Below are 24275 nucleotides of genomic sequence, written 5' to 3'. Positions count from 1 at the left end.
TTAAAATGAACAACATGTGCTGGGTCATCATCCGAGACTGCTATAACATGAAATATATGGTAGAATGTGGGTAAAACAGAGCAGGAGACATACATTTCTCCCCTAAGGAGTTCAGTCACAAATCTAATTAACACATTATTTTTTAATGAGTGTCATCAGCATGGAAGCATGTCCTTTGGAATGATGGCCAAAGCATGAAGAGGCATATGAATGTTTAGCACATCTGGCACGTAAATATCTTGCGACGCCGGCTACAACAGTGCCATGCGAACACCTGTTTTCACTTTCAGGTGACATTGTAATTGAGAAGTGGTCAGCATTATCTCCCGTAAATCTAAACAAACTGGTTTCGCTTAGCTATTGGCTGAACAAGAAGTAGGACTGAATTTTTCTACTTTTACGTTTAGTCAGGAAAGGAGCCAAAGGAAATGGTATGTTTGTACTTGATTTCTTCTCTTCGAATGAACAAATGACAAGAATATTTCCTTTTCTTTTATAGGTTTCAGCATTTTTGCTATTGGTGTGGCGGATGCAGATTATTCAGAATTAGTTAACATTGGCAGCAAGCCTAGTGAAAGACATGTCTTCTTTGTGGATGATTTTGATGCCTTTAAGAATATTGAAGATGAGCTGATCACTTTTGTCTGTGAAACTGCATCAGCAAGTTAGCTATTTTGATTTGTATTTGTGCCTATGCAACATTCAATACCTGCTAAATAAGGAGTTTATTTTATATAATTAACTTTTCTATTCCAAAAATTCTATTTCTATTCTATTGAAAAATACAGTGAGTTTTCTAATATCTCTACAGGTATCTTTGCTACAATATTATTGTGGTGCAAGACTAATGGGGTTCTGGTTGCAGTTATTCAGGGGCCTCTGTTATACTGGTGTAAACCCAGAGTAATTCCATTGACCACAAAGAAGTTGCTCTGAATTTACAGCAGGGTAAATGAGAGCAGAATTTTGGTCTACAATTTTTAACTAACTTCTTATTTTCTACAGACCCTTAACCTATTCTGTGATTAGTGTTGACTAAACATTCCTTATTTAAACAACATCTGTTAAATGCATTCCCCAGGGCCAAATTCTAGTATGTATATAGCACACAAACTGGAAAAGTTATAGCCCAAAGGGGAAGGGTGGAGCAAGACTTTCCTGCTATAATTCTGGCATTCCTCCAAAGTCATGGAGATGTCATTCTTCTAGACCCTCTATGACTAGAGGAAAGGAGGGACTTTCTGGGCCAGGGCTTGTGGTCAGAGAGCAGGATCCACGTTGCATACATACACACCTTCATTATGTTCCATTATATACATGCCTGGAAAATGGCCTGTATGTAGCTGACATGAACATAGAGCTGCAGTCTGCCAGAACTGAATACACAAGAATGTTGCTTTCTTTGTATTCCTATATACCCTTTTTAACCCTTACAATCTACTTCTTGATGGTTGCAGTTTCAACATTATGCATCATTAGTAGGGCCCTACCAATTTCATGGCCATGAAAAACGCATCATGGACCTTGAAGTAAGCCCTTCCCCATGAAATCCAATGTCCCCTTGTTCCTAGGAGCACCCCAGCAAAGGGGGTCCTAGCTCAGGCTGGGCTGGGGGGGGGGGACAGGACGTATCCATCCCCTGCACTGCTGCTCTGGGGGGTATGTGGAGACCAGACCCACCTCCGGGTGCCTTCCCCTGCTGCAGGAAGCTCTGGGACTGGGCAGCAGCCCCAGAGGTTCCTGCAGCTGAAGGAGACTTGTGGGTTTGATCTTCCCTGTGCTGCTGGAAGTGCCCCCACAATGGGGGCTCCTAGCTCTGGCTAGGGAGGGACAGGATTTGTCCATTCCCTGCACAGCTGCTCTGGGTGGAGGAGGGGATCAGACCTCTGGGAACCTCTTGCGGCTGCAGGAAGCTCTGCGGTTGCTGCCTTCAGAGTCCAGGTTTGTGATCCCGCCCCGCCACCAATCTCCTTTGGGTCGAGACCCCCACGACTACAACTGTGAAATTTCAGATATAAACATCTGAAAATGTGAAATTTACCAATTTTCAAATCCTATGGCCGTGAAGTTGACCATAATAGACCATGAATTTGGTAGGGCCCTAATCATTAGACCAGGACTTTGCAAGCTCTGCAATATTATTTATTGGTCATTCAGGCCTACATTTTCAATGTGCCCTTTAATTTGGGGTACTAGCCTGGAACACCTAGTGTTGGAACACACAGGCTCTGGGCTCTAGGCTGTCATGTCTGGTGGTTGGAGCAGTGGTTGACTCCAAACATAGAGTCAGGACCATAAAGAGGGCAACGCTGAAACCAGGGTCTGCGGACAGGCTATGGGTCAGAGTCGGGGAAAGATTCCATAGACAAGCCAAATCAGGATTGTAATCTGAGTCTGGAAGCAGGCCGAAGATTGAAGCTGAGTTGGAGTCAGTCCAAAGGTCTGGGGTTAAGAGGCAGGTGCAGGGCTGGAGCAGGTCAGGATCAGGGCTGGAGCCCATTCAAATTAGGTCACAGATGAGGCTGGAACAAGGCTTGGACAAGGAACAGGGACAGGACTGAGGGAAGTCTGGAAGCCTAGAGAGTCAGTAACACCATGAGACAGCAGGAGGGTTCCTAGCCAAGTGATGCTCTTGCACCAACTTACTTGTGGTTCTGGCAGTAAAGTTGAAATATCTGTGCTCTGGGGTCATCTGACTTGGGCTCTGTCCAGGGATAGGCTGCTGCAGCATGCCTGAGAGGTGAGTCACTGCAGGCTCTGCTGGAGGGGGGTGAGTCCTAGCTGAGTCAGCAGCCCTGGTCTAGCCATGGGTTTGCCTCACAGATACCCAGAACTAGCTATGCAGACCTCACTGTTTACTGATTCCCCAGCAGACCTTCCTTGGGAGAGATTAGTTTAATTTTCTCTTTATAGGAAGAAATAAAACAGATATATTTTGAAGTATGTACTGCTCTTCTGAGTTTAAATATATTTTTAATTTTTTCCAGCCTGCCCATTGGTATATAAGGATGGCAACAGTTTAGCAGGTACGGTATTGTGATCATAGATTCTGCTTTTATGGAATCATTTTCATTTACTGAGATGCACACCTGTAGGTAATAAATTACTTACTTTCGTTTATAATAACAGCTGTTAACCACATGGTGATATGAAGCTCCTTTATGTAGCTCAGTTTGTCCCTTAACATAATACATTTAAAGTGATATTTTTAGTATTGTTTTTTTTCTTTCCAGGATTTAAAATGATGGAAATGTTTGGTTTGGTTGAAAAGGAGTTTTCGACAGTGGAAGGAGTATCTATGGAACCTGGTACTTTTAATGCTTATCCGTGTTACAGACTGCATAAAGATGCCTTAGTTTCCCAGCCTACCAAGTAAGTATTAATATATAAATGGTGCTAATGCCCAGTGCAGGATATCACTCATTTTAGAATTAGCATTTCCATGGCAGAAGAACGTGGAGACCAACATGCTCTTCCCTTACCTCTCTGGCTACCTCAGCAGCACAGCCTTCCTGACTGCTTCACTGTGTTTTCAACTCTTTGCACGGTACTGAGATTGTCTTTCTCTGTGTTGTTAAGGCCTCCTTACAGGTATGGCTCAGAGATATCTCCCTCCCCCCCCCCATCTCATCTGATCTCATTGTGACATTGAATATTATGGATCTCTCTCCCTTCTCTGAGCACTGCATGCAAAAACCTGATGTCTCCACTGCACTCCCTCTTGGTTTCAGTTCTACCTCTCCTTGTCCGATTTTGAATACTGTAAGATTCTGTTTTTGACCCTGTCCAGTTCTCCATATATTTTTCTCTCTGGGGTACCATATTGTTAACTTCATCCTAGGTCATCACTTTTATTCTGTTCTAATGTACATCGACCTTCCACTCAGTGTCTGAACATTGTATTTCTTATTTACCACCCTGTCTTGACTCTATCAACTTCCACAAATGCTGTAACTTCTTACGCTGAATACTTTGAAGACCAAAACTGTCCTCCTGACAAAATGGTCCTTTGTGTCTTATCTCTGACTTTACCATCACTCTCCTAAACTCAGATTTAAATTTGCTTTCCAAACTGAAATCTTTGAGAGACTCTTGGCACACAATGTTTTATATTCTTCATCTCCCATATATGCAAATCTGCCTTCAGCACCTCTGGCATATTGCCAGAATTCATCTTTACCTTGTCCTGGTCTCTCATGAAATCTGTATTCATGTCAATCTTCATCACTTCCCACTTTGGCTGGGGTTTGAGTGATGAATACACAATACAAAACATATTGCTGGTAAGGGCTTCAGAGAGTGGATCTAAGAGCAGGACTTTGCCTAAGAATTGTGCACACACATACGCAGAGAGAATGTACTAATGCATCCCATATGTGAGTTGTATAGATTATGATTATTGAATTTTTATGCTGTTTTCTTCCAAAAATAAGCACAGTATCCAAAAGCACACAATTTCCAAAGTAGCACTGGGACCAGTGGGAAGTTAGACTTATCAGTAACTTTCCCCCCACATAATGTAGTTTAATGCATCTATACATGTTTTACAAATCAGACTAACAATGCATATTTCCAGTTTAGAGCCAGTTAGTGCATTAATCTTGGACCTCTCATTTTTCTTTTGTCCCTGCTCAAGATTTGTCAGAGCTTAAATAACAGCTTAGTGTAGAATTACAAACCCAAACTTTAGGAAATGAAATAAAATAACAAACATCTCTTCTATTATGAACGTCCCTGCTCTTCTGAAAAAATTCTGAGAGGCTTTCAAAAGAGCTGAGTGAATAACTGATTTTTTGGTTTGATGGCCAAACAGAAAAAGCCAAAAGAAAATTCATTGTGGGTTAACCAAAACTGATTTTTTTTTTCAATTAAACTAAAAACTCAAAGAATAATAATTTTGTATTAAACCTCAAATGACTTTTTTTTTTTACATTTTTGGACGAGTTTTATCCTTTTTAGTTTTTTTTAATCTAGCTACATTTAGAAATGAAATGTCATTTCAAAATAAGACATCAAAACATTTCCTTTCAAAAATGTCAAAATAAACTATTTCAACTTTTTTGAATTTTATTTTTAGTCAGCTGAAACCATTTGCCAAATTTTACCTGAGTTCACAAATAGTTTTCTTTGACTGATGAATGCATTTTTTGGTAAATAAACTACTTGCCAAAAATATCTGCCCATTTCTAGCTATGAGTAGATTTCATTTTTATATGTGAAGTCCTTTTTGACTGGACTGTTTAAAATGTTGGCTTCTATATTTATAAAATACATTCTAAACATAATTATAAAGCTCCCAAAATAGTCTCCGTCACCAGTTAGTTGCTTATCTACCAACGGTTTAAAGGAGGTTTAACTAGAAAGGAAAGGTCCATTATAATGGGTATTCCAATTCATTTATATTTTCATCACATACTAAATTTAAGAGTATCAAAATGCATTTTAAAAATATAGTTTTTAATATAATTCATGGCTTGATCATAAGCCCCTTCAATTCCCACTGAACTCAGGATTAGGCCCTCAGTTTCTAAAATGAAACTCTTTTATATAGAGAGAGACAGACAGACAGACAGACACCCATCTCATAGAGCTGGAAGGGACATCAAGTCCACTCCCCTGCCGTCACTAGGCAGGACCAATTTTTTTGCCCCAGATCCTTAAATGGCCCCCCTCAAGGATTGAGCTCACAACCCTGTGTTTAGCAGGCCAATGCTCAAACCACTGACCTAGCCCTCCCCCTGAAGGAGTTTTGGTTGCTGTTTTTAATTAAAATAAAGTAGAACAGAGATTATCACTTCAAAAATGTAAAGCACCATCAAGTTTATAATTAAAATATTTGGAAAAATCCCAAGGTTAGCATTGTTCTAATTTATATCATGGTTGAGTAGATTCTACTAGGTGAAATGATGCCTGTCTCTTATGACTGCAAGTTCTTGATTTCAAAAGACAAGTCCGAAGTAATAAAGTATGCTTTTAAATCAGCTTTACTGTGATTACTTCCGTTCACAGAATATTCTTTTTGTTACAGATACTTGCACCCTGAGGGGCTGCCTTCAGACTACACCATTACATTTCTCTTCCGTATACTCCCTGACACACCCCAGGAGCCATTTGCTCTGTGGGAGATTTTAAATGAAAAATATGAGCCACTTGTTGGAGTTATTTTGGACAGTAGGTATTTTATATCTTATGGCATGATTTTTTGTCCCCTTGGTATGTGTGATTAAAAATAATGCTGAAACTAGACATTGATGATGGTTTAAGTAATGAATGTATTAATAAAATAATTATCAGCATAGTGAAGCTGTGGGCCTCCAATGGATTTTCTATAGATAGAATCCTATATTAATCTCAGATGGAGTCAGTTGGTCAGATTTGGATCTTAGTTACTGGTGAAAATCTGGAGTAACTGTGGATTTACACGGGTGAAACTGAAATGTGAATCCTCCCCATTTACTTTGAAAACTCACATTGATTTCAGTTGGCATTGGATCAGGGACGTACGTAATAGAATTACTTTTTGATTTATATCAATGAGATCAGAATATTTCTCAAGGCAGTGCTCCCTAGTATAGAGCATTGGACTGGGACTCAGAAAACTATAATTGTATTCTGGCTCTACCACTGGCCTTCTGGGTGACCTTGGGAAAGACACTTCACTTGTCTGTCTCAGGTTCCCCATCTGTAAAACTGGGATAATGATGTAAGTGCTTAGAGATCTACTGATGAAAAGAGTTAGGCATTATTATTATTTAATTATTTATATTTCTCCCATCACCAGAGTATAGGCGCACATCCCAAATATTTGAAAATGGAAATATCAGTAACATTCTTTCTTAGAAAAAATAATGCCCAAGTTTTTAAAGCTATTTAGACATTGCTGGGCTCAGCATTGCAATGCTTAGCTGATTTATGAGCCTGTCTGATTTTCAAAGAGATATAGGCTCTTAATCTCTAAATGACTTTTGAAAATTAGACTTAGTGTTGCAATGCCTAACTGATTTAGGAGCCTAAGTCTGTTTTTCAAAAGTCATTTAGTGATTAACTGCCTAAATCCCTTTAAAAATCAGACAGGCTCCTTAATCAGTTAGGCATTGGAACACTGAGCATTGCAGTGTCTAAACACCTTTAAAAATCTGGGCTCAGGTGACTTTCCCAAGATTACATAGGAAATCTGTGGTGGAACAGGGAATTGAAGCCAGGCTCTTAGGGCAGTGGTTTTCAAACTGTGGGTCACGCCCAGTACTCGGTCACGGAATGTAAGGCAGTGGGTCGTGGCGGCTCTGGCCAGAGCCACTGACTGGACTACTAAAAGTCCCATAGCCGTGCTGCCCGGCTATGGCAGGCTAGTCTGTAACTGTTCTGACACCGTCCTGTGCCCTGGAAGTGGCCAGAAGCAAGTTTGGCTCCTAGGCAGGGGGCCCATAGGTCTCTGCGCGCTGCCACCGCCCTGAGCACTGGCTCCGCACTCCCATTGGCTGGTTCCTGGCCAATGGGAGCTCGGGGAGGCAGTGCCTGCGGGTGAGAGCCACACGGAGCCATTTGCGCGCCTCCGCCTAGGAGCTGGACCTGCTGCTGGCTGCTTCTGGGGGGTAGCGCGATCCGTGGTGCCAGGGCAGGAAGGAAACCCCAGAGCCCTGAGCCTCTCCCACACCCAATCCCCCTGACCCAAGCCCTGAGTCCTCCCCAAACCCAGAGCCCCCTCCTGCACCCCAAACCTCTCATCCCCAGCCCCAGCCCAGAGCCTGCACACCCAGCCCAGAGCCTCCTCCCAAACCCCGATCCCCTCGTTCCTGGCCCCACCCTGCAGCCCTCACCCCAACCCTCTGCCCCAGCCTTGAGCCCCTCCCACACCCCAAACCTCTCATCCCCAGCTCCGTTGGGTCACAGGCACAGGAGTGCCGCCAGCTTATATGCCACCCTAGGCGGCGGAAGGTCCCGCCCCCGAAATGCTGCCCCTGACCGGGGCGGCTGAAGATCCGGTCGCTGCGGTCGCCGCCCCCCAAATGTTAGCGCCCTAGACGACCGCCTAGGTCGCCTAATAGGTTGCACCGGCCCTGCACAGGCATCAACAATTTTCTCCAACTGGGTCACCAGAAAAAAAAGTTTGAAAACCACTGTCTTAGGGTATGGCTGTACTGCAATTAGACACCCATGGCTGGCCTGTGCCAGCTGACTCGAGCTCACGGGGCTCAGGCTAAGGCTGTTTAATTACAGTGTAGATGTTTGGGCTTGGGCTACAGCCCAAGCTCTGGGACCCTCCCACCTCTCAGGGTCCTACACCCCGGGCTCCAGCCTGATCCTGAATGTCTACACCTCAGTTAAACAGCCCGTTAGCCCAAGCCCCACAAGCCTAAGTCGCATGGCACGGGCCAGCCATGGGTGTCTAACTGCAGTGTAGACATACCTTAAGGGTCTAACCAATATGTTGCCGAGTTCCACAATTGACAGTCAGATACAGCATGAATGTATGAAAGTTAGAAACCATGTATGGTGATCATGAAAGACACTGTAGCATTCCTTGTTGTGTGTTCTAATCTCATATCCGTGATTAAGATTGTAGTCAAGAAGTAACTCAACCCTTGCTATAAACTCTATAGACTCTAGCTATAAACCCAACTCTAGCTATAAACACAAAACAAGAATGCTTTCATGACTTCATAGAAACACCTGGTGCCTTGAAATAGCGGCTAGCGGAATGTGGTAAGCTTTTAGTGCTTTTTGAAAATCAATTCAAAACATCTTCTATAATAGACTGGGCTGAAATCAGTGAGGATATTGAACATCATCTGGTCACAGAGCTCTGCTTGCACCTTTCATCTGGGTTACATCTATGGGACAGTTGGAATGGGGTTTTCAAAGGACCCTAACAGAATTTCAATGGGAGTTGGGCACCTAACTAGAGTTGACTGGAGAAACTTTGACAGAAGTCTATTTCATCATAATATGGAATTCTATCAAAATCAAAACTCTTGGCAAAATTAGATCAGTTTTACCTGAATTTTGTTTTGGAAGAAAAGCAAGAAGAAAAGTTCTGACAATGTCAAAACATACTGTTTTTATGTTTTCAGAATGAAACATTTTGATTTTTCATTTTGAAACAATATTTCAAATTTTTTGCATTATGTTATATTATACTATGATTTTTTAAATTTTGTATTATATTAAAGTTGAACCAAAATATTTTGATCAACCTGAGATTTTTTTTTTTACATTTCTTTTATGGGAAATTTCAAAATTTTCAGTTTATGTTACAATTTGGAACAAAGTCAGATTTCAAATCAAAATTCTCATCCTCTGCACAGCTCTACACCTAACTCTTTTTTATGTTCTTCTGAAAATCCAAGTCTTGGAGAAGACTTATCCCAGGGGTATAATTTTGTAGCTGCTTCCAATGAAGGATTCCAACTGACTAGAGTGGCTACATTATCGGTGTAGCTGCAAATATGCTGTATCAGAGGAACTATACATTGTAGTGATAAAGCATTGATTTAGAAAGTACTAATACACAGCTTTTCCTTTCCTTAAACAGAATAAATAGCTGCATGATTTTCAGTTTGGGGAACATAAAATACAAATGATAACTCTGTAGACTGTAAGTTCTTTAGGGCAGGGACTGTCTTGAAAGTTTTGTCATCTGTTACTAAGAACAGTGTTTGCTCTTACAAATAATGATGCATCTGTTTTTTCCTCTCATATTGAGATTTTCTTTTTCTTCCTCTCTCATTGTACAGATGATGGTAAAACTCTGATTTTCTTTAATTATGACTACAAAGGGGATTTTCAAACTGTTACTTTTGAAGGCCTTGAAATAAAGAAAATATTCTACGGAAGTTTCCATAAGGTTAGTTATACTAACAGAAAGATGCATTTTAAGCATACAGAACAAAGGTTTTGGAGTTCCCTTTTTCACATTTTGAGGTTTTCTTGTATACATTCCCCTTTTGTCAATGATTTCTTGTATTTTACAGCGTACAGGTCATCTACCAAACGCTGTTAAGAGAACAATTTGGCAATAATAGGTTCATATATGTAAAGGATTTGTTTTATTGGTGTTGCTGGTAATATCAAGCATGGTCTCATTCTTCATTATATCTATTCACTTTTGTTTCTACCTACGTTTTAGAATTGGTTGAAAAGCGATTTAGACAATAAATGGCTTTTCATTTGAAAACTGGAAAGTTTCACGGAAAAAGGAAAAATGCAGTTTTTTAAATTTTCTGCAAAAAACAATTGCCGTTTTTGACCAATTCTATATATCTATAGTAAAGATGCACAATGGTAATCCTTCCATAGTGATTATAGTTCTCATGGCACTTCCACAAGAATAGCGGTAGTTACCTTGGTGTTCTGGCTAAGTTCTAATAGTTACCATTTTCCTAAAAGTCTGTAAATGAAGACACCCCTAACACATTAAGATGGGATTGTACTGCACATACGAGTAAAGAAATCCCTTTAATTATTCACTTTTATTCCTGGGGCTCAAATCTTTTATTAGGAAAAAAGCACTGTCTATCTCAGCTGATTCTCCTGGCCTAGTGATGTTTGAAAGGCACAAGGGACCCGGTTCGTGGGTGCCTTGCAATCATTTTGTTCCAGCGAGGCCTGAGCAAAGTGGCCACAAAGTTGTTTTGTGGCTACTGCCCCTCTCTCCCAGATGATACTCACAGCACAGAGAGTCTTCCCCACTGCTCTGCACACCTCTTCCCACAAAAAAGCTCCTGGCACAGATGGTGCCTCAAGGTGTGTGTGTGTGCAAGGTGCAGGATGGGTTGTGACTGGAGCAGTCCTGTGTGCTGGGTATTGCCCAGCTGCCTCAAGGCCCGTTAGTGTTGGACATCAGGGTGAAAGTTAGCGCAGCTCTCGGGGCAGTGAGGGGAGGCTTATGCTGCTACTCCCTGGGCTTTCCTATTCTGTGAATCAATAGGGGATTTTGATCTTTGAATGTAAAACTTTCTCACTGATTTTATTTGACAATTTTGTCCAAATTATTTAGTAAATTTTACTACTATTTTTGGTAGTCCAGTTGTCTTTTGTAAATCTGCAAAACATTTTGGGTGAAAGATAGTCCTATGCGACAGGCTCACAAAAGGCCTGCACACAACTAAGTAGCACAAAAATCAAGGGCTCAGTGGGACTTAGATGGTGAATAATCCTTGTATGGGCCCTTTGCACAGGGGTGAGGAGATGGCAACTTGCTCACAGATATTCCATAGGCAGAAAAAGAGGCTTAATTCATTGAATGGATTATCTGTTACGCATTATTTGCTCAGCTCCACTAGCTAATATAACATCAACTCGTTTTTAAAAATGCTCACTGTGTCTGGTAACCCAAATTCCTTGGTCTTCTCTCTGTGTATTTAAATATCTTTACTTTTGCCTAGTTACATGTTGTTATCAGCAAGACTACAGCCAAAATTATTATTGACTGCAAGCAAGTGAGTGAGAAGACAATTAATGCAGCAGGAAATATTACTTCTGATGGGATAGAAGTGCTAGGAAGAATGGTCAGATCCCGAGGACAAAGGGACAACTCTGCACCAGTAAGTGAAACAAAGGCAATGTTTAAACCATAAGAGAATTCTTAAGGCTGAGCACGCAATATCCACAAATTTGTGTTTTTAGCGGAAACAGGATGAGCTCAACTACGATACAACAGAGTTACAATGTTATAGAAATTCTGTGAAAACCTGTTATTAACAGCAATCTAGGCAAAACCATTTTGATTAATGAGCTCCACAATTAGATTTTTTGCTCACACTTAGAAATGAGTCCCCCTGTGCAAGGTACTGTACAGGAAGGGATGGTTGTTGCCCCAAATAACCCTAATTACACAAGTTAATAATATGCATAGCTTGTGGGTCCTAAATCATTAAACTTGATTATCAGTGATCATTCTGAGCTTCCCTGTGTGTATAATCCCTTGTGGCCCTTTAACATTTGCCTGGCCTTAGGCTTGCTTCCCATTGATTTTATATAAATGCTTTGGTTTTACACAGACTGTCTCCACGGGCGCCTCTCCCAGCATTCCTAGCTTCTTTTAAAATAGTCAACATTCAAGTATTTAAAAATATAAATGATCTTCCAGAGCCTGAAGAAGTAGATTGGGTCCTTTCCTCCACTCACTTCCCCCTTCCCTTGTGGTGCCTGCCCCCACGCAGAGCTCAGGGCCGGCTCCAGGCACCAGCGCAGCAAGCAGGTGTTTGGGGCGGCCAAGAGGAAGGGGCGGCACGTCCGGCTCTTCGGCGGCAATTCGGCGGTGGGTTCCTCGGTCCCTCTCGGAGGGAAGGGCCTGCTGCCAAAGTGCCGCCGAAGAAGAAAGCAGCGCAGTGGAGCTGCTGCCGAAGTGCCGCCGATCACAGCTTTTTTTTTTTTTTTTTTTTTCCCGCTGCTTGGGGTGGCAAAAACCCTGGAGCCGGCTCTGGCAGAGCTGAGCAGCTACCAGAGCCCTGAGCAATCTCCCATTGTCTCTGCTGCTGTCCAGGGGAAAGGGATGGGTCCCTGCCGATGTCAGGTGGAAGAGTACAAGTGTTCCTTTGCTCCATTATGAAGAATATTCTCAGGTGCCACATAGGCAGGACTGTGAAGGTGCTACTGGGGATTACCTGTCACCAGACCCCCGGCTCAGGGATCTTGCTTTTCCAAACCCAGTAATCAATCTCCTTATCCCACAAAATAGCTCACAGAATCCAGACTGCTGACATCGACAGGGTTCCTGAGGCAATAAAGATTCCCCCACCAACACAGCCACTACCACTCTGGAGTCATCGTAACCCAAGTTTCGGAAAGTGCAATTGGGGTCTGCAGGATCTCAGGGTTGGGGGTAGTTCTGCCCCCTGGAGGTGCTACTGCTTCATCTCTCAGCCCATGTGGCTGGGCAGGAGAGGTCCATTTGGGGCTTTGTGCTTAGAGGCGGAGCGGGTGGGTAGCTCCACTCCATGCTGACATCAAATTGTGAAATTCTCAAATCAGACACAAGTATAGAATCAAAATTTCCAACTACTAAGAACAGAACAAGTTCTACGAGGTATTTAATCCAAAGGCAGGCAAGTCTGACTTTTAGCTAGCTTCCCAGTTCTGGGCCTGATCCTCAGCTGGTGTAAATCAGCATAGCTGCCTTGGTGCCAATGGAACTCCACTGATTTACGCTGGCTGAGGATCTGGCCCTCTGTGTCTGACTCCCACTAGGTCTTGCTCCATGCCAGCCTTAACATATATGCAGAGTCCTTGGATGTTTTCAATTAATAATTATTGATACTAATACTTGTTCATTAAGGGTAACAGTAGGGATCCCAGATGCTGAATGTTCTTGGTTGTTAGGTTCTTATCCCAATTTAAATTGAGCAGATGTTTACATATATTTTTAATCTGCTTTTCTCTATTGCAAATTATTTTTTTTAAATGACCTGGGGAGGGATCCATTTTAAAATAATTGATTTATATCTAAGTTTTATCCTTATCTGTCCAAATCTTCTAAAATGGACATTCCCTTTGGGTGAGGTTCTGGCCCTATTGAATCAATATAAGTTTTACTATTGACTTCAGTAGTGCCAGGATTTCATCATGTCTTCTATGGTTGGATTTGGTTGTTGGAGGGGAAAGTTTGTGGGACGTGGAAGTATTTCAACTTATCAGCTGTATAGTCAACGCAGCGCATTCTCTTTGAACTGTCTCAACCTTAAACCCAAGGCTTGGTTTGAATGGGACTGAGGTTCATATTTAAAATGTATCACTTTTGATTGTATTTAAAAACGTAGTCCAGTCAAAAATATATTTACTCAAAGAATAGATTTCTGTGGGGGGAAAAGGTCTTTAGGCCTCAGGCTTATGGATGATGATGACTGAATATCCTGCCTCTAAAGACAATTAAACAGAACAACTTTTGTGGCCACATTCCAGTAGTAACAGACAAAGGCAAACTCAAAAAAGTTTGGCATTAAAGAGGTCTTTGTAAGGGGAAAGGGAAAGAAATGGTGGCTTTTGTTGGAATCTAGAAATCTATAAAAGATAAGTCATTCAACCAGCAACCCACTCACTGAAAAATTTAGTTGTGTTCATATGGAAAATATGGCAACTTATATAAGACTGTAATCATGCAGCTCAAGACATAATTCCTTTTCTTATTAATATTATATAATCGGTCTCTAATATGTGTTTTTATATGTGTATATATGCCCCTGTAGACAACAGCAAGAAAATGTCCAGTCACCAGTCTTTAAAGGTCCAGGTCTGACCCTCTTATTGATGTTGAGTAGCAGTTATCTAAGCAGTCCCATTAAGAGAGGAAGGTTGGCCTTGTGGTTAAAGGCACATTGGACTGGGGACTCAGAAAATTCTGACTTTGGGCAAATCACTTAGCTCTAGATCAAGGGTATTTAGATACCTCAGTCCCATTTCAGTTTAAATCAGTGGGAGTTGGGCACCTAAATACCTTTGAAAATCTGAGCCTTAGAGCGTGTTTTCATTACCGGGGAGCTTGATGCTGCTGCTAAATCGACATCAGAGCACTCTCTGGTCGACTCCGGTACTCCAGAGATGTGGTCTCCTCATCTCAAAAAAGATATACTGGCACTAGAAAAGGTTCAGAGAAGGGCAACTAAAATAATTAGGTTTCAGGGTAGCAGCCGTGTTAGTCTGTATCCTCAAAAAGAACAGGAGTACTTGTGGCACCTTAGAGACTAACAAATTTGTTAGTCTCTAAGGTGCCACAAGTACTCCTGTTCTTTTTAAAATAATTAGGGGTTTGGAGAGGGTCTCATATGAGGAGAGATTAAAGAGGTTAGGACTTTTCAGCTTGGAAAAGAGGAGACTAAGGGGGGATATGATAGAGGTATATAAAATTATGAGTGATGTGGAGAAAGTAGATACGGAAAAGTTATTTACTTATTCCCATAATACAAGAACTGGGGATCACCAAATGAAATTAATAGGCAGCAGGTTTAAAACAAATAAAAGAAAGTTCTTCTTCACACAGCGCACAATCATCTTGTGGAACTCCTTACCTGAGGAGGTTGTGAAGGCTAGGACTATAACAGCGTTTAAAAGAGAACTGGATAAATTCATGGAGGTTAAGTCCATTAATGGCTATTAGCCATGACGGGTAAGGAACGGTGTCCCTAGACTCTGTTTGTCAGAAGGTGGAGATGGATGGCAGGAGAGAGATCACTTGATCATTACCTGTTAGGTTCACTCCCTCTGGGGCACCTGGCATTGGCCACTGTCGGTAAACAAAATACTGCGCGAGATGGACCTTTGGTCTGACCCAGTATGGCCATTCTTATGTTCTTATGTCCATCTCGCCGAGAAGATTAAGGTAAGTCGACAGGAGAGCATCTCCCATCGACGCAGCACGGTGATGACATCACGGTAAATCAACCTAAGCTACGTTAACTCCAGCTACGTTATTCACGTAGCTGGAGTAGCATAACTTGGGTTGACTTACCCCGGTAGTGAAGACAAGCCCTTCATCTTGCTCTGCCTCAGTTCCTCAGTGTAAAATGGGGATAATAATATTTCCCCACATCACAAGAGTATTGTGAGGAGAAACTCTCAAATGTTTCTATGGCAATTCATGCTAGGTAAGTGCCGAGTAATGTTCAAGCCCCTCCTTCTGTGAAGGAACTAGGTCTTATGAATATAGGGTAGAATTCTCAGGAGTGTCAAATTGATTTAAGAGCACAAGTTCCATTGATAGCCAATGGAACTTATGCGCCTAAGTCACGTCAGCACTTTTCAAATTTCCACCCATAATGAATTAATAATACTTTTGTTTTCCTTTGCCAATAAGAGGAAAATGGTGGCACTAATTCAAGAAAATCTAGCATCAGGAAGGCTAAACTGACCCTGGAAGATTTTGAGCCAAATCCTAAAAAATAGCAAATTATTAAACACTCTGGAGCTCTGACCATTAAAATAAGCAACACATTCAAATGTTAGCATTACTGAAGTAGAGCCAAGATTAATTTACTGTAAATGTTACAGATATAGTAACAGTACAGTAACTACTGTAGTAAAACCTTGTGCATGTGTAACCCACACTCCTCCTGGGGGTGGTGTTCTGTCCCGTCTAGTGGCACTGACACCACTTAGAGAGAGAGAAAGAGATTAATGAGTCTTCTCTACAGCCTTAGCTAACAGCCAGTTGACTTTTAGCTCATGCAGTAGAGGCTCATACACTAAGCTCCAGAGATCCCCAGTTCGATCCCACCCGCCTATGACCGGGTTCTGTCGGTCTTACATATGAACAATGGGAATGTCTGGTTACAGCTGTGGATAAATTGGTTTTGCAAAAGATTTCGGGATTTCAAAATTTGGTTTAATTCTAAATTGGAACAAAAATTGAAAATTTTGAAATTCTCCACAAAGGAAATTTCCAAACATGTTAGTTTCAGGTTGATCAAAACATTTTGTATCAGCAAAATCTAAATGTTTTGTTCTAATTTCATCTTTTAAAAATATATTGTATAATACACAATATAAAATTTAAAAAATTCAAAACAAAAAATCAAAACTTTTTATTCTGAAAATGTCAAAACATCTTGTCAGAACTTCCCCCCCTTTTATTCCTTAGATAAAATTCCAGTGAAATTGACTCAATTTTTAAGCATTTTGATAGAAGTGCATATTTCTACAGAATATGATTTTATTGAAGTTTTTGTGACCAGCTCTTAGTATAGTATTCTGGAGCTTTGTAAGCTGTCATATAATTGAGCCCTCCAGTGGGACCAGGGCCGGCGCAACCCATTAGGCAACCTAGGCAGTCGCCTAGGGCGCTACATTTGGGGAGCGGTGACCGCGGCGGCATTTCGGCAGTGAGACCTTCCGCCGCCTAGGGCGACAGAAAAGCTGGCAGCGTTCCTGAGTGGGGCTGAATGAACTGGACTGTTCATTTCGGCCCTAGCCTGTTGTTTGTTCACCTAACACTCTGCAACTGCTATATGCTATGTATTTTCTGTATTTACTCTCTGTGTCAATGTATATGGATTGTAAAAAGATAATTGCAACAGGGTTATCTGATCTAAACAAGATAATTGCAATAGGCTGCAATCCTTCACTGAGTTCAGCACAGGCAGACTCTTTTGTCTGCATGGCTCTGCTTGCAGGATCGGAGCTTCAGGAAGCTAAAATGCTATGAAAGCAGAGAGCTATGAATAAATGTTTAACAACAGCAAAGAAAGCTTTCTTAAGTAATTTAGCTTGAATCAGAAGAATCAACCCACATACATAACATTTTAAAATCAGAATACTGACTCATTCAGTATTTAAATGAATACAATAAAGCAATTCAGATAACTGTTTCTATTTATTCCTTATTTTACAAGAAAATATTTTATCTCTGTGGATCTATGGATTGTTTAATCTGGAGAAAATGAAAGTATGTGTATGCATATGTAGCGGAGAGTGTATAATATGTGATCTATAAGAAGTGGAGTGTGTGTGTGTATGAATCTAATATTACATACACACACACACACACTCACACACTCTCTTCATTTTAGTACCCTTAGGTATGATTTAGTTTTAAGTAAATCTTTCCATTCACAAAGAAATCATAGTTTGACCCAATCTCCGTATTGGCACTGAAACAATGTCAGTGGAACCTTTAAATAATGTGTCTGATTGAAATTAATATGGTAGCAGTAGCACAAGATTTCTGCTACATATAAAAGTATTTCAATTTTAAAACTTAGGTCCTGGTCCATCAAATGCTTACACACACTTACATTTACTGAAGTGAGTACTTTTGTTGAAGTCCATGAGGCTGTTCATGTAAATGTCTGCTAAGACCCATGCACATGAGCTACCAGCCATGTGAGATCAGTATGACTGGTCAGGTGAGCAAAGCCACCCATATGAGCAGATGCCCACAGAACTGGCCCCTTCTGGAGTAGTGAAAGGAACAGTCAATTTTAGACCATTGTATGTAGACAAGGATTGCAATTTTTATGAACAATATTATTTGTCAGTCTGTACGCTGATTCATTATTGGTGACACAGTGTGAAGTTTCTGAACTCCATTCTTGTGCCATCGGGACCCTTTTTGTTTTCCACTACTGTATGATCACACAAGGAAAGAAAATTAAAAAAAGCAGGATTTGTTGGTGAGAAGAAATAGAATCATCTTCAGGAGGAACCTTTCTGAAACCTATCTTTGCATTTAATGGAGGGTTTTCATTCTGTTTCTACAGTTCATTTACTTTCTGTTATATATTTTTCCGGTATCTTTGTCATTTTACACAGTCGATGATTTCTGTATTAAATCAGCATTTTCTGTACCATTTTAAAATGTATTGTAGTGAGAAGAGCCACCCTGGCCAACTCCTTCATTTAGGCTATATCCTCGTGTGCAAGCCCATTTAAGATTGCCTCTTCCCGACTTAGCTAGAGGGGTGAGGTGTTTGATTGGGCTGGCAGGGGAATGGCCAGCCACTGGGGTTCTGGTTGGAGGGCAGGGTGCTCTCTGTTACCAGGTTCCCATTCCTTTTTCCTGTCTTCCCCACCCAGAACACTGTAGAGTGGGGCTTGGGCTGGGGAAAGTGGAGCAGAGTTTCACCTCTTTTAGCCCCCATTAGCCAATTCGGGGAGGTAAGGAAGCCAAATGGCTCCACCAAACCCACCCCCTCGTGTGTTAAGCACTCCTAGACACACATCAGCCATTCTTGATTCTGAAAGCAGCCCCACCCCTTTTGCTGTATAGATGGGGTAGCCATCAGAGCTGGGTTTCGCAGCTCCCACTGGCCGCGGTTCGCCTTCCAGGCCAATGGGGGCTGTGGGAAGTGGCACGTACTGAGGGATGTGCTGGCTGCCACTTCCCGCAGCCCCCATTGGTCTGGAATGGCGAACCAGGGCCAGTGGGAGCTGAGATCAGCCGAACCTGCGGACGCTGCAGGTAAACTAACTGTCCTGGCCTGCCAGCGGATTTCCCTGATGGGCTGTGTGCCAAAGGTTGCCAATCCCTGGTATAACCTAATCATTTTAGTGGGGCAGGAAGGAATTTTTCCCTCTGAGTGTGTTTGGCAAGATGTCTGGTGTTGTCTTCTGTTGTTTTTGCTTTCCTCATGGTATTCAAAGCCCTGGTAGCTGGGGATAATAAGGATAGAAAAGAGTTAATTAAAAAAATTAAATAAAACTGGAAGTGGTAATGAATGTCACTAAATAGTGTCAGAACTTGTGGTGGGTGTCCAGTGCAAGTAAAAGGCTTCAGGGGAACAAGTTCCAGAGAAAATCTGAGCACAGGACCTGTGAGGCAAGAGGAAGTGTTTATTTTTCACAGACAGAGCTCCCCCTTGATTGTAGCCTCATTCCTCCTTGAGTGGGGAGGGTGATGGGATGGAGCAAGGGGCTGAATTGGGAATTCAGTAGAAGGGGTGGGCATGATCCCATTCAAGCCCATACTGGTTCCAGTTAAAGCCTGATATTTTGGACAGGGTGGTCAACCCCATGCCCCTCCCCACATCTTTATATTAAAGTTGGCATATTTGTGACCTGCTGCTTTAAATCTATTCACGTGTCTCTGTCATCAGTCTCCTGCGTGCCCTGATCAGTGGCCCCCCTTTGCAATGGCTCCCCTTTTCATTGAACTTCTAATGGACACATTGCACTTTATTCCTTTTTTCAAACAGTTCCAGTTACAGATGTTTGACATTGTTTGTACCACCTCCTGGGCCAATAGAGACAAATGCTGTGAACTTCCTGCCTTGGTAAGAATCCCCCCCCCCCTTTTTTTTTTAAACTACCATTTTACTTTTTTTTTTCTTCTTACATCAAAACCAAATACTTTTGCAATTTTCCTCATGAAATCAATAGGTGGGATTTTCAAAAGGACCAAATTGTCTTTGGAACAAGAGTCCCATTGAAAGTTAATGGGTCTTATGCTCCTAAATTATTTAGGAGCTTTTGAATTTTCCCTTCAATATTTGTTGTCTTGATCTATAAATTCTCAGCTGTTGAATTTATATTTTGAATACAGACTTACTATTTTGCTCTCTCCTCAGAGAGATGAGGAAAGTTGCCCATCTCTTCCTCATTCTTGCTCCTGTTCCGAATTTAGCAAAGGACCACTCGGACCTCCTGGACCACCGGTAAGGTTTTATTCATGTTTGTACTCAGATGTACCAGATACTCCACTCTTCAGTCTTATTTCCTGGGAGAAAGGGATATGATACATGTTGTACTATTTTAGCTATTACAATTAAATTACAGCTGGCAGAGAGATGCATATTCACTCCACTTAGCTAGTGAAGACCTCATGCAGTAGCTTTAAAAAACTAACCCTTTTAGTGAACCAAATTCTTATGGCATAATCCAACCGCAAGGCGGTAAGATGGACTGTATTTGTTCTGTTTGTACAGCAGTTAGCAGAGTGCGGTCCTGTCCATGACTAGGGGTCCTAGGCACTACGGTAATACAAATAATATGTCAATTTCTAGAAACTTTGGTTTCTGTCTCTAGAGTCAAGAGACATGCTATGCAAATGCCACCTGCTTGCCATTTTTTTTTAAACCACCATAGTGTTATTTGAATGCTTTCTAGTACACACATTTAAATACACCTTGGAATCTAGCTTTCTGAAACACTTGATCAATAACAATATGCATATGAATTAAAGGTCAGATTGTGCCTGGCCCTCCGGGGGAAGCAGAGAGTGTGAGGCAGGGAGATGAAAAAAGCCTTTTCCCACCTTGCATGGCCTGCATTAGAGCTAAACACTTTTACGGTCTCTCAGTTTGGAGGAACTTAGGGACTGTTCCTCTTGTGGTTCCTCTTGTCCACAGGGACACAAAAGGGGTATATGGCCCTCCCTCCTTCAGCATCATCTCAGATGAGGCTGGATGCACTTCTAAAAGATGGTGCAACTTACAGTCTGCCTTGTATCAAGCAGATCAGAGAAAGTTGGTGGTACAATGTCTCCCTAAACTTTGCAGTGCTCTTACTCAGGCCAGTGGCTAAATGCTACAATTTGGTCTCAGCTGACTGATTTTTAGCAGTTTAAAAACTGTAATTCTTGTTTGCAGTGATGTGATTTTTTTTTTTTTTACCAGTGTCCCTAACAATTTTACACAACAGTTGGATGTGCTTTTTCTTTTAAACCTGCAATGTAAACCTGTATGATTAGCTTCTTAAGATTGTCACTAAGTTTACATAGAGATTTTTCATGTAAATTGAGGACCTCAGGTTTGGAATTCATGAATACATTTATGCAAACAGAGAGATATAGATGGTATCTAGTCACATCGTAAAGTGACAGAGAAAAAGGAGAAGGGGGAAGAGCTGTTGTGATAAAGTAAAAAATGTTGACTCATGAAGGAAAATATTTTTCTGAAAAGCCTTGAGTGCACAAATCAGACTAGACACTGGACAGGCCTAACTTCCACTTTAGACACATGCACAGCAGATCCAAGCCGACACTTAACCTGGCAGCATCTTGGGGGTTAATCTTTTTAGAAGAATGAACTGTGCTTGAACATGTTTTCTGTGTCTGGGTAGCCAGAGTTCATTTCAAGTGGATACAAGAATCCAGTCAAAATTCTAATTATTTTAAGGACAATACGATTTTTATCTTGTAGTCCTTCAGTGGTGTCAATGGGAGTGATATGTGTGAAAGGACTGCAGGAATAGCCCCTAAGGGCTGTAATTATCTGACACTACTGCAGGCTTTTTCAAGAAACACCTTTCACCTGATGGGATTTTTGCATTCAAGTGGAATCAATGCTAGCTAGGATTCTAGGATCAAATTAATCCCTGCCCGTGACTCCATGGTTGAATATGGCCCTTGAACTTTACAGAAACATGCTTCTTTTCAACATTGGTAGGCACTTTTCTTCCACTGTTGTTTTTTACTTGTACAAATTATGCCTCTTATGATGGCCAGTGAATCAAAATTGTATTGCCACATGTATTTTTAGAGTATACCAGGCCAATGACATAGTACAGGATAAGTCCTGGGTAAATTTTCTTTCCTTTTAATAATCCAGTATTTTAGAATAACTCTGATGTTTAGTGCTTTATATAAAATCATCCATTTTAAATTACTCTATTTTATTGTCATTAATTTAGTCTATTTTATTTTGTACTGTGTATCATTTTCTTTCCCATATGTCTGATGTATAATATTTTAAGCTGCTTATGGCAGTGGTATCTACATTTTTAATAACCAGTAACCCAGGCATTTTGCACCTTGTGAGGGAAATAAATTTTAGCTTGGCATTTAAAAATGTTACCGTGTGAGTCCCCTCAATTATCACAATGGTACCAAGAGAGGAAAATTTGGAGGCAGACACTCCCTTAGAACCATAAGTAAGAGCAGAATGTTGTTGACATTCTCTTACAATAGGCTAGGAAAACATCTTGATCCGTTCCTTTGAGCTATATGCTATTGAAGTTTGCTTTGAATTAATTGGTGAACTAGAAAATAGTCCATGTTAGCCTCACATACCTGCCTTCTGTACTCAAAAGAAAGGAAGGATGCTTGCCTATGCTGAAATCTCTCAAGCGTGGTGTATGCCAAACAGCTGTGTATGGATAGATATTTCAGAAATTCTGTTTCAGTGGAGGTGTGTAGTGAATACACTTGTCTTGCTCTCTCTTCTCTAGCAGAAAAATCGCATGAAAATAAAGAGATGGATAAGTAATTTTGAGTAGAGACATTAAGTCCCAGTCCTGCAGCTGCTTCATGTGCAAAAATTTATTTGAAGTCAGTGGGAGGTTTGGATGTGGAAGACTTGTAGAAAAAGGCCCTAATTGGTTGTAAGGGAATGTTCTCAATTCCACTCAAGTCTGTAAGTGACTGTGTTATGAGGAAGAAAGAATAGCAGCCTTCCAGGTCTGAAGGAAAGTCCCAAACCAAGTCATAGGGAATCTTGTGCTCTGGAACGGGACCATCTGGCACTGAAAAGCACCAGGTCAAGATTTCAAAAGGGAAAACTGCAGCACACTCTGGTAGTGGGACTGCTTCTTTGACACCAAAATCCTAGTTGGTACTGCCAGATCTGGCACCCTCTACTTCAACGACCCGAGTTATGAAAATGACTCCATCAACTACAGGGGGGAGGGATAGCTCAGTGGTTTGAGCATTGGCCTGCTAAACCCAGGGTTGTGAGTTCAATCCTTGAGGGGGCCACTTGGGGATCTGGGAAAAATCAATACTTGGTCCTGCTTGTGAAGGCAGGGGGCTGGACTCGATGACCTTTCAAGGTCCCTTCCAGTTCTAGGAGATGGGATATCTCCATTAACTAACTACATATAACTATGGTTCACTACTCCACTCTGAAAAACCTTCTACTACTCCCAGAACTGGAGTCATCTCTCCACTCCAGACTGCAATGCCCAGCCCCAGAACTTCAGTCGATAGTATTTCGTTATGATACCCATCCTCATCCACAAGTAGGGGTCAAGCCAGACTGTCTCTGTTACTATCAAAAAGTAGAGGTAGGTCACCACCGCTTCCTCTAGTCTAAAGGACTTGCCATCCCAAACCAGTCACGTTTCATCTGGGGTTGTGGAATTTGGATGGATGTCAGTTAGAGAGGGTCTGTTTGTCTGATGTCCGGGACATCCTGAGCAGCAATAGGAAGGATTCTGCCAGCAAATGTTATAAAGCAAAGTGGAAAATTTATGTTTTGGTGTAACCAACCAGGAATTTCCCCTTTAAAAGCTAAGATCCCAGACATACTGAAGTACCTCTTCTCCTTAAAATTCTCAGGGTTATCTGTCAGCTTCCTCAGAGTACACCTGTTGGTAAGGAGCCCATTTCTTCCCCCTGCAGATGCCTACTCTGTATTCTTCCATCCAGCTACTGCCCACTTCCTGAAGGGTTTGATTTGTGTCTTCCCTCTTGTGGTATTACCCTGGGGACTGCACCTTTTTTAATCCCCCTCACCAAGACCCTGGAATCCTGTTCCCTGCTACATATTTCTATGTCGGGAGCATTTCTGGTTTTATCATGTCAGCCAGAAGAGTCAGGGAGATGGGGTACTCCTGGCTGACTTCCCCTACAGAGTGTTCCACCAGGTTAAGGTGAGTTCATCCTGAGTTCATCCCTACGGTAATATCAGACTTTCACATCAGCCAAACTATCCATCTCTTTCTGTTTTTCCCTAAACCCCACTTTGGCAGAAAAGAGGTGGCATGGCATTCACTGGACATGCCTAGGGCTCTTGCTTTCTACCTTCATGGAATGAAACCTTTCCAAATGTCCTCTAGACTCATCTCATCCACTGAACATATATGTGACAGACGTGGGAATTTCCTGCAATATTCTTGAAAAAAACATATTG

The 24275-nt window shown here is 41.6% G+C and overlaps 1 protein-coding gene across 2 annotated transcripts in view; it reads left to right on the top strand.

Moving 5' to 3' along the window:
• COL14A1 (collagen type XIV alpha 1 chain) overlaps nucleotides 1-24275 on the top strand; it is a 165668-nt gene that overhangs the window by 93400 nt on the left and 47993 nt on the right. For both annotated transcript variants that reach the window (XM_054019187.1, XM_054019188.1), the window contains exons 29-36: nucleotides 500-664; nucleotides 2988-3026; nucleotides 3234-3372; nucleotides 6029-6171; nucleotides 9735-9844; nucleotides 11385-11543; nucleotides 19623-19700; nucleotides 19995-20081. In XM_054019187.1, coding sequence (XP_053875162.1) covers nucleotides 500-664; nucleotides 2988-3026; nucleotides 3234-3372; nucleotides 6029-6171; nucleotides 9735-9844; nucleotides 11385-11543; nucleotides 19623-19700; nucleotides 19995-20081 — 920 coding nt within the window. The remainder of the gene's footprint in view (nucleotides 1-499; nucleotides 665-2987; nucleotides 3027-3233; nucleotides 3373-6028; nucleotides 6172-9734; nucleotides 9845-11384; nucleotides 11544-19622; nucleotides 19701-19994; nucleotides 20082-24275) is intronic.

The sequence above is a fragment of the Malaclemys terrapin genome, chromosome 2, assembly GCF_027887155.1.
Source record: "Malaclemys terrapin pileata isolate rMalTer1 chromosome 2, rMalTer1.hap1, whole genome shotgun sequence".
Taxonomy (NCBI): Eukaryota; Metazoa; Chordata; order Testudines; family Emydidae; genus Malaclemys; species Malaclemys terrapin.
Note: the sequence above shows the minus strand (reverse complement) of the source record. Positions and strands in the feature narration are given on the sequence as shown.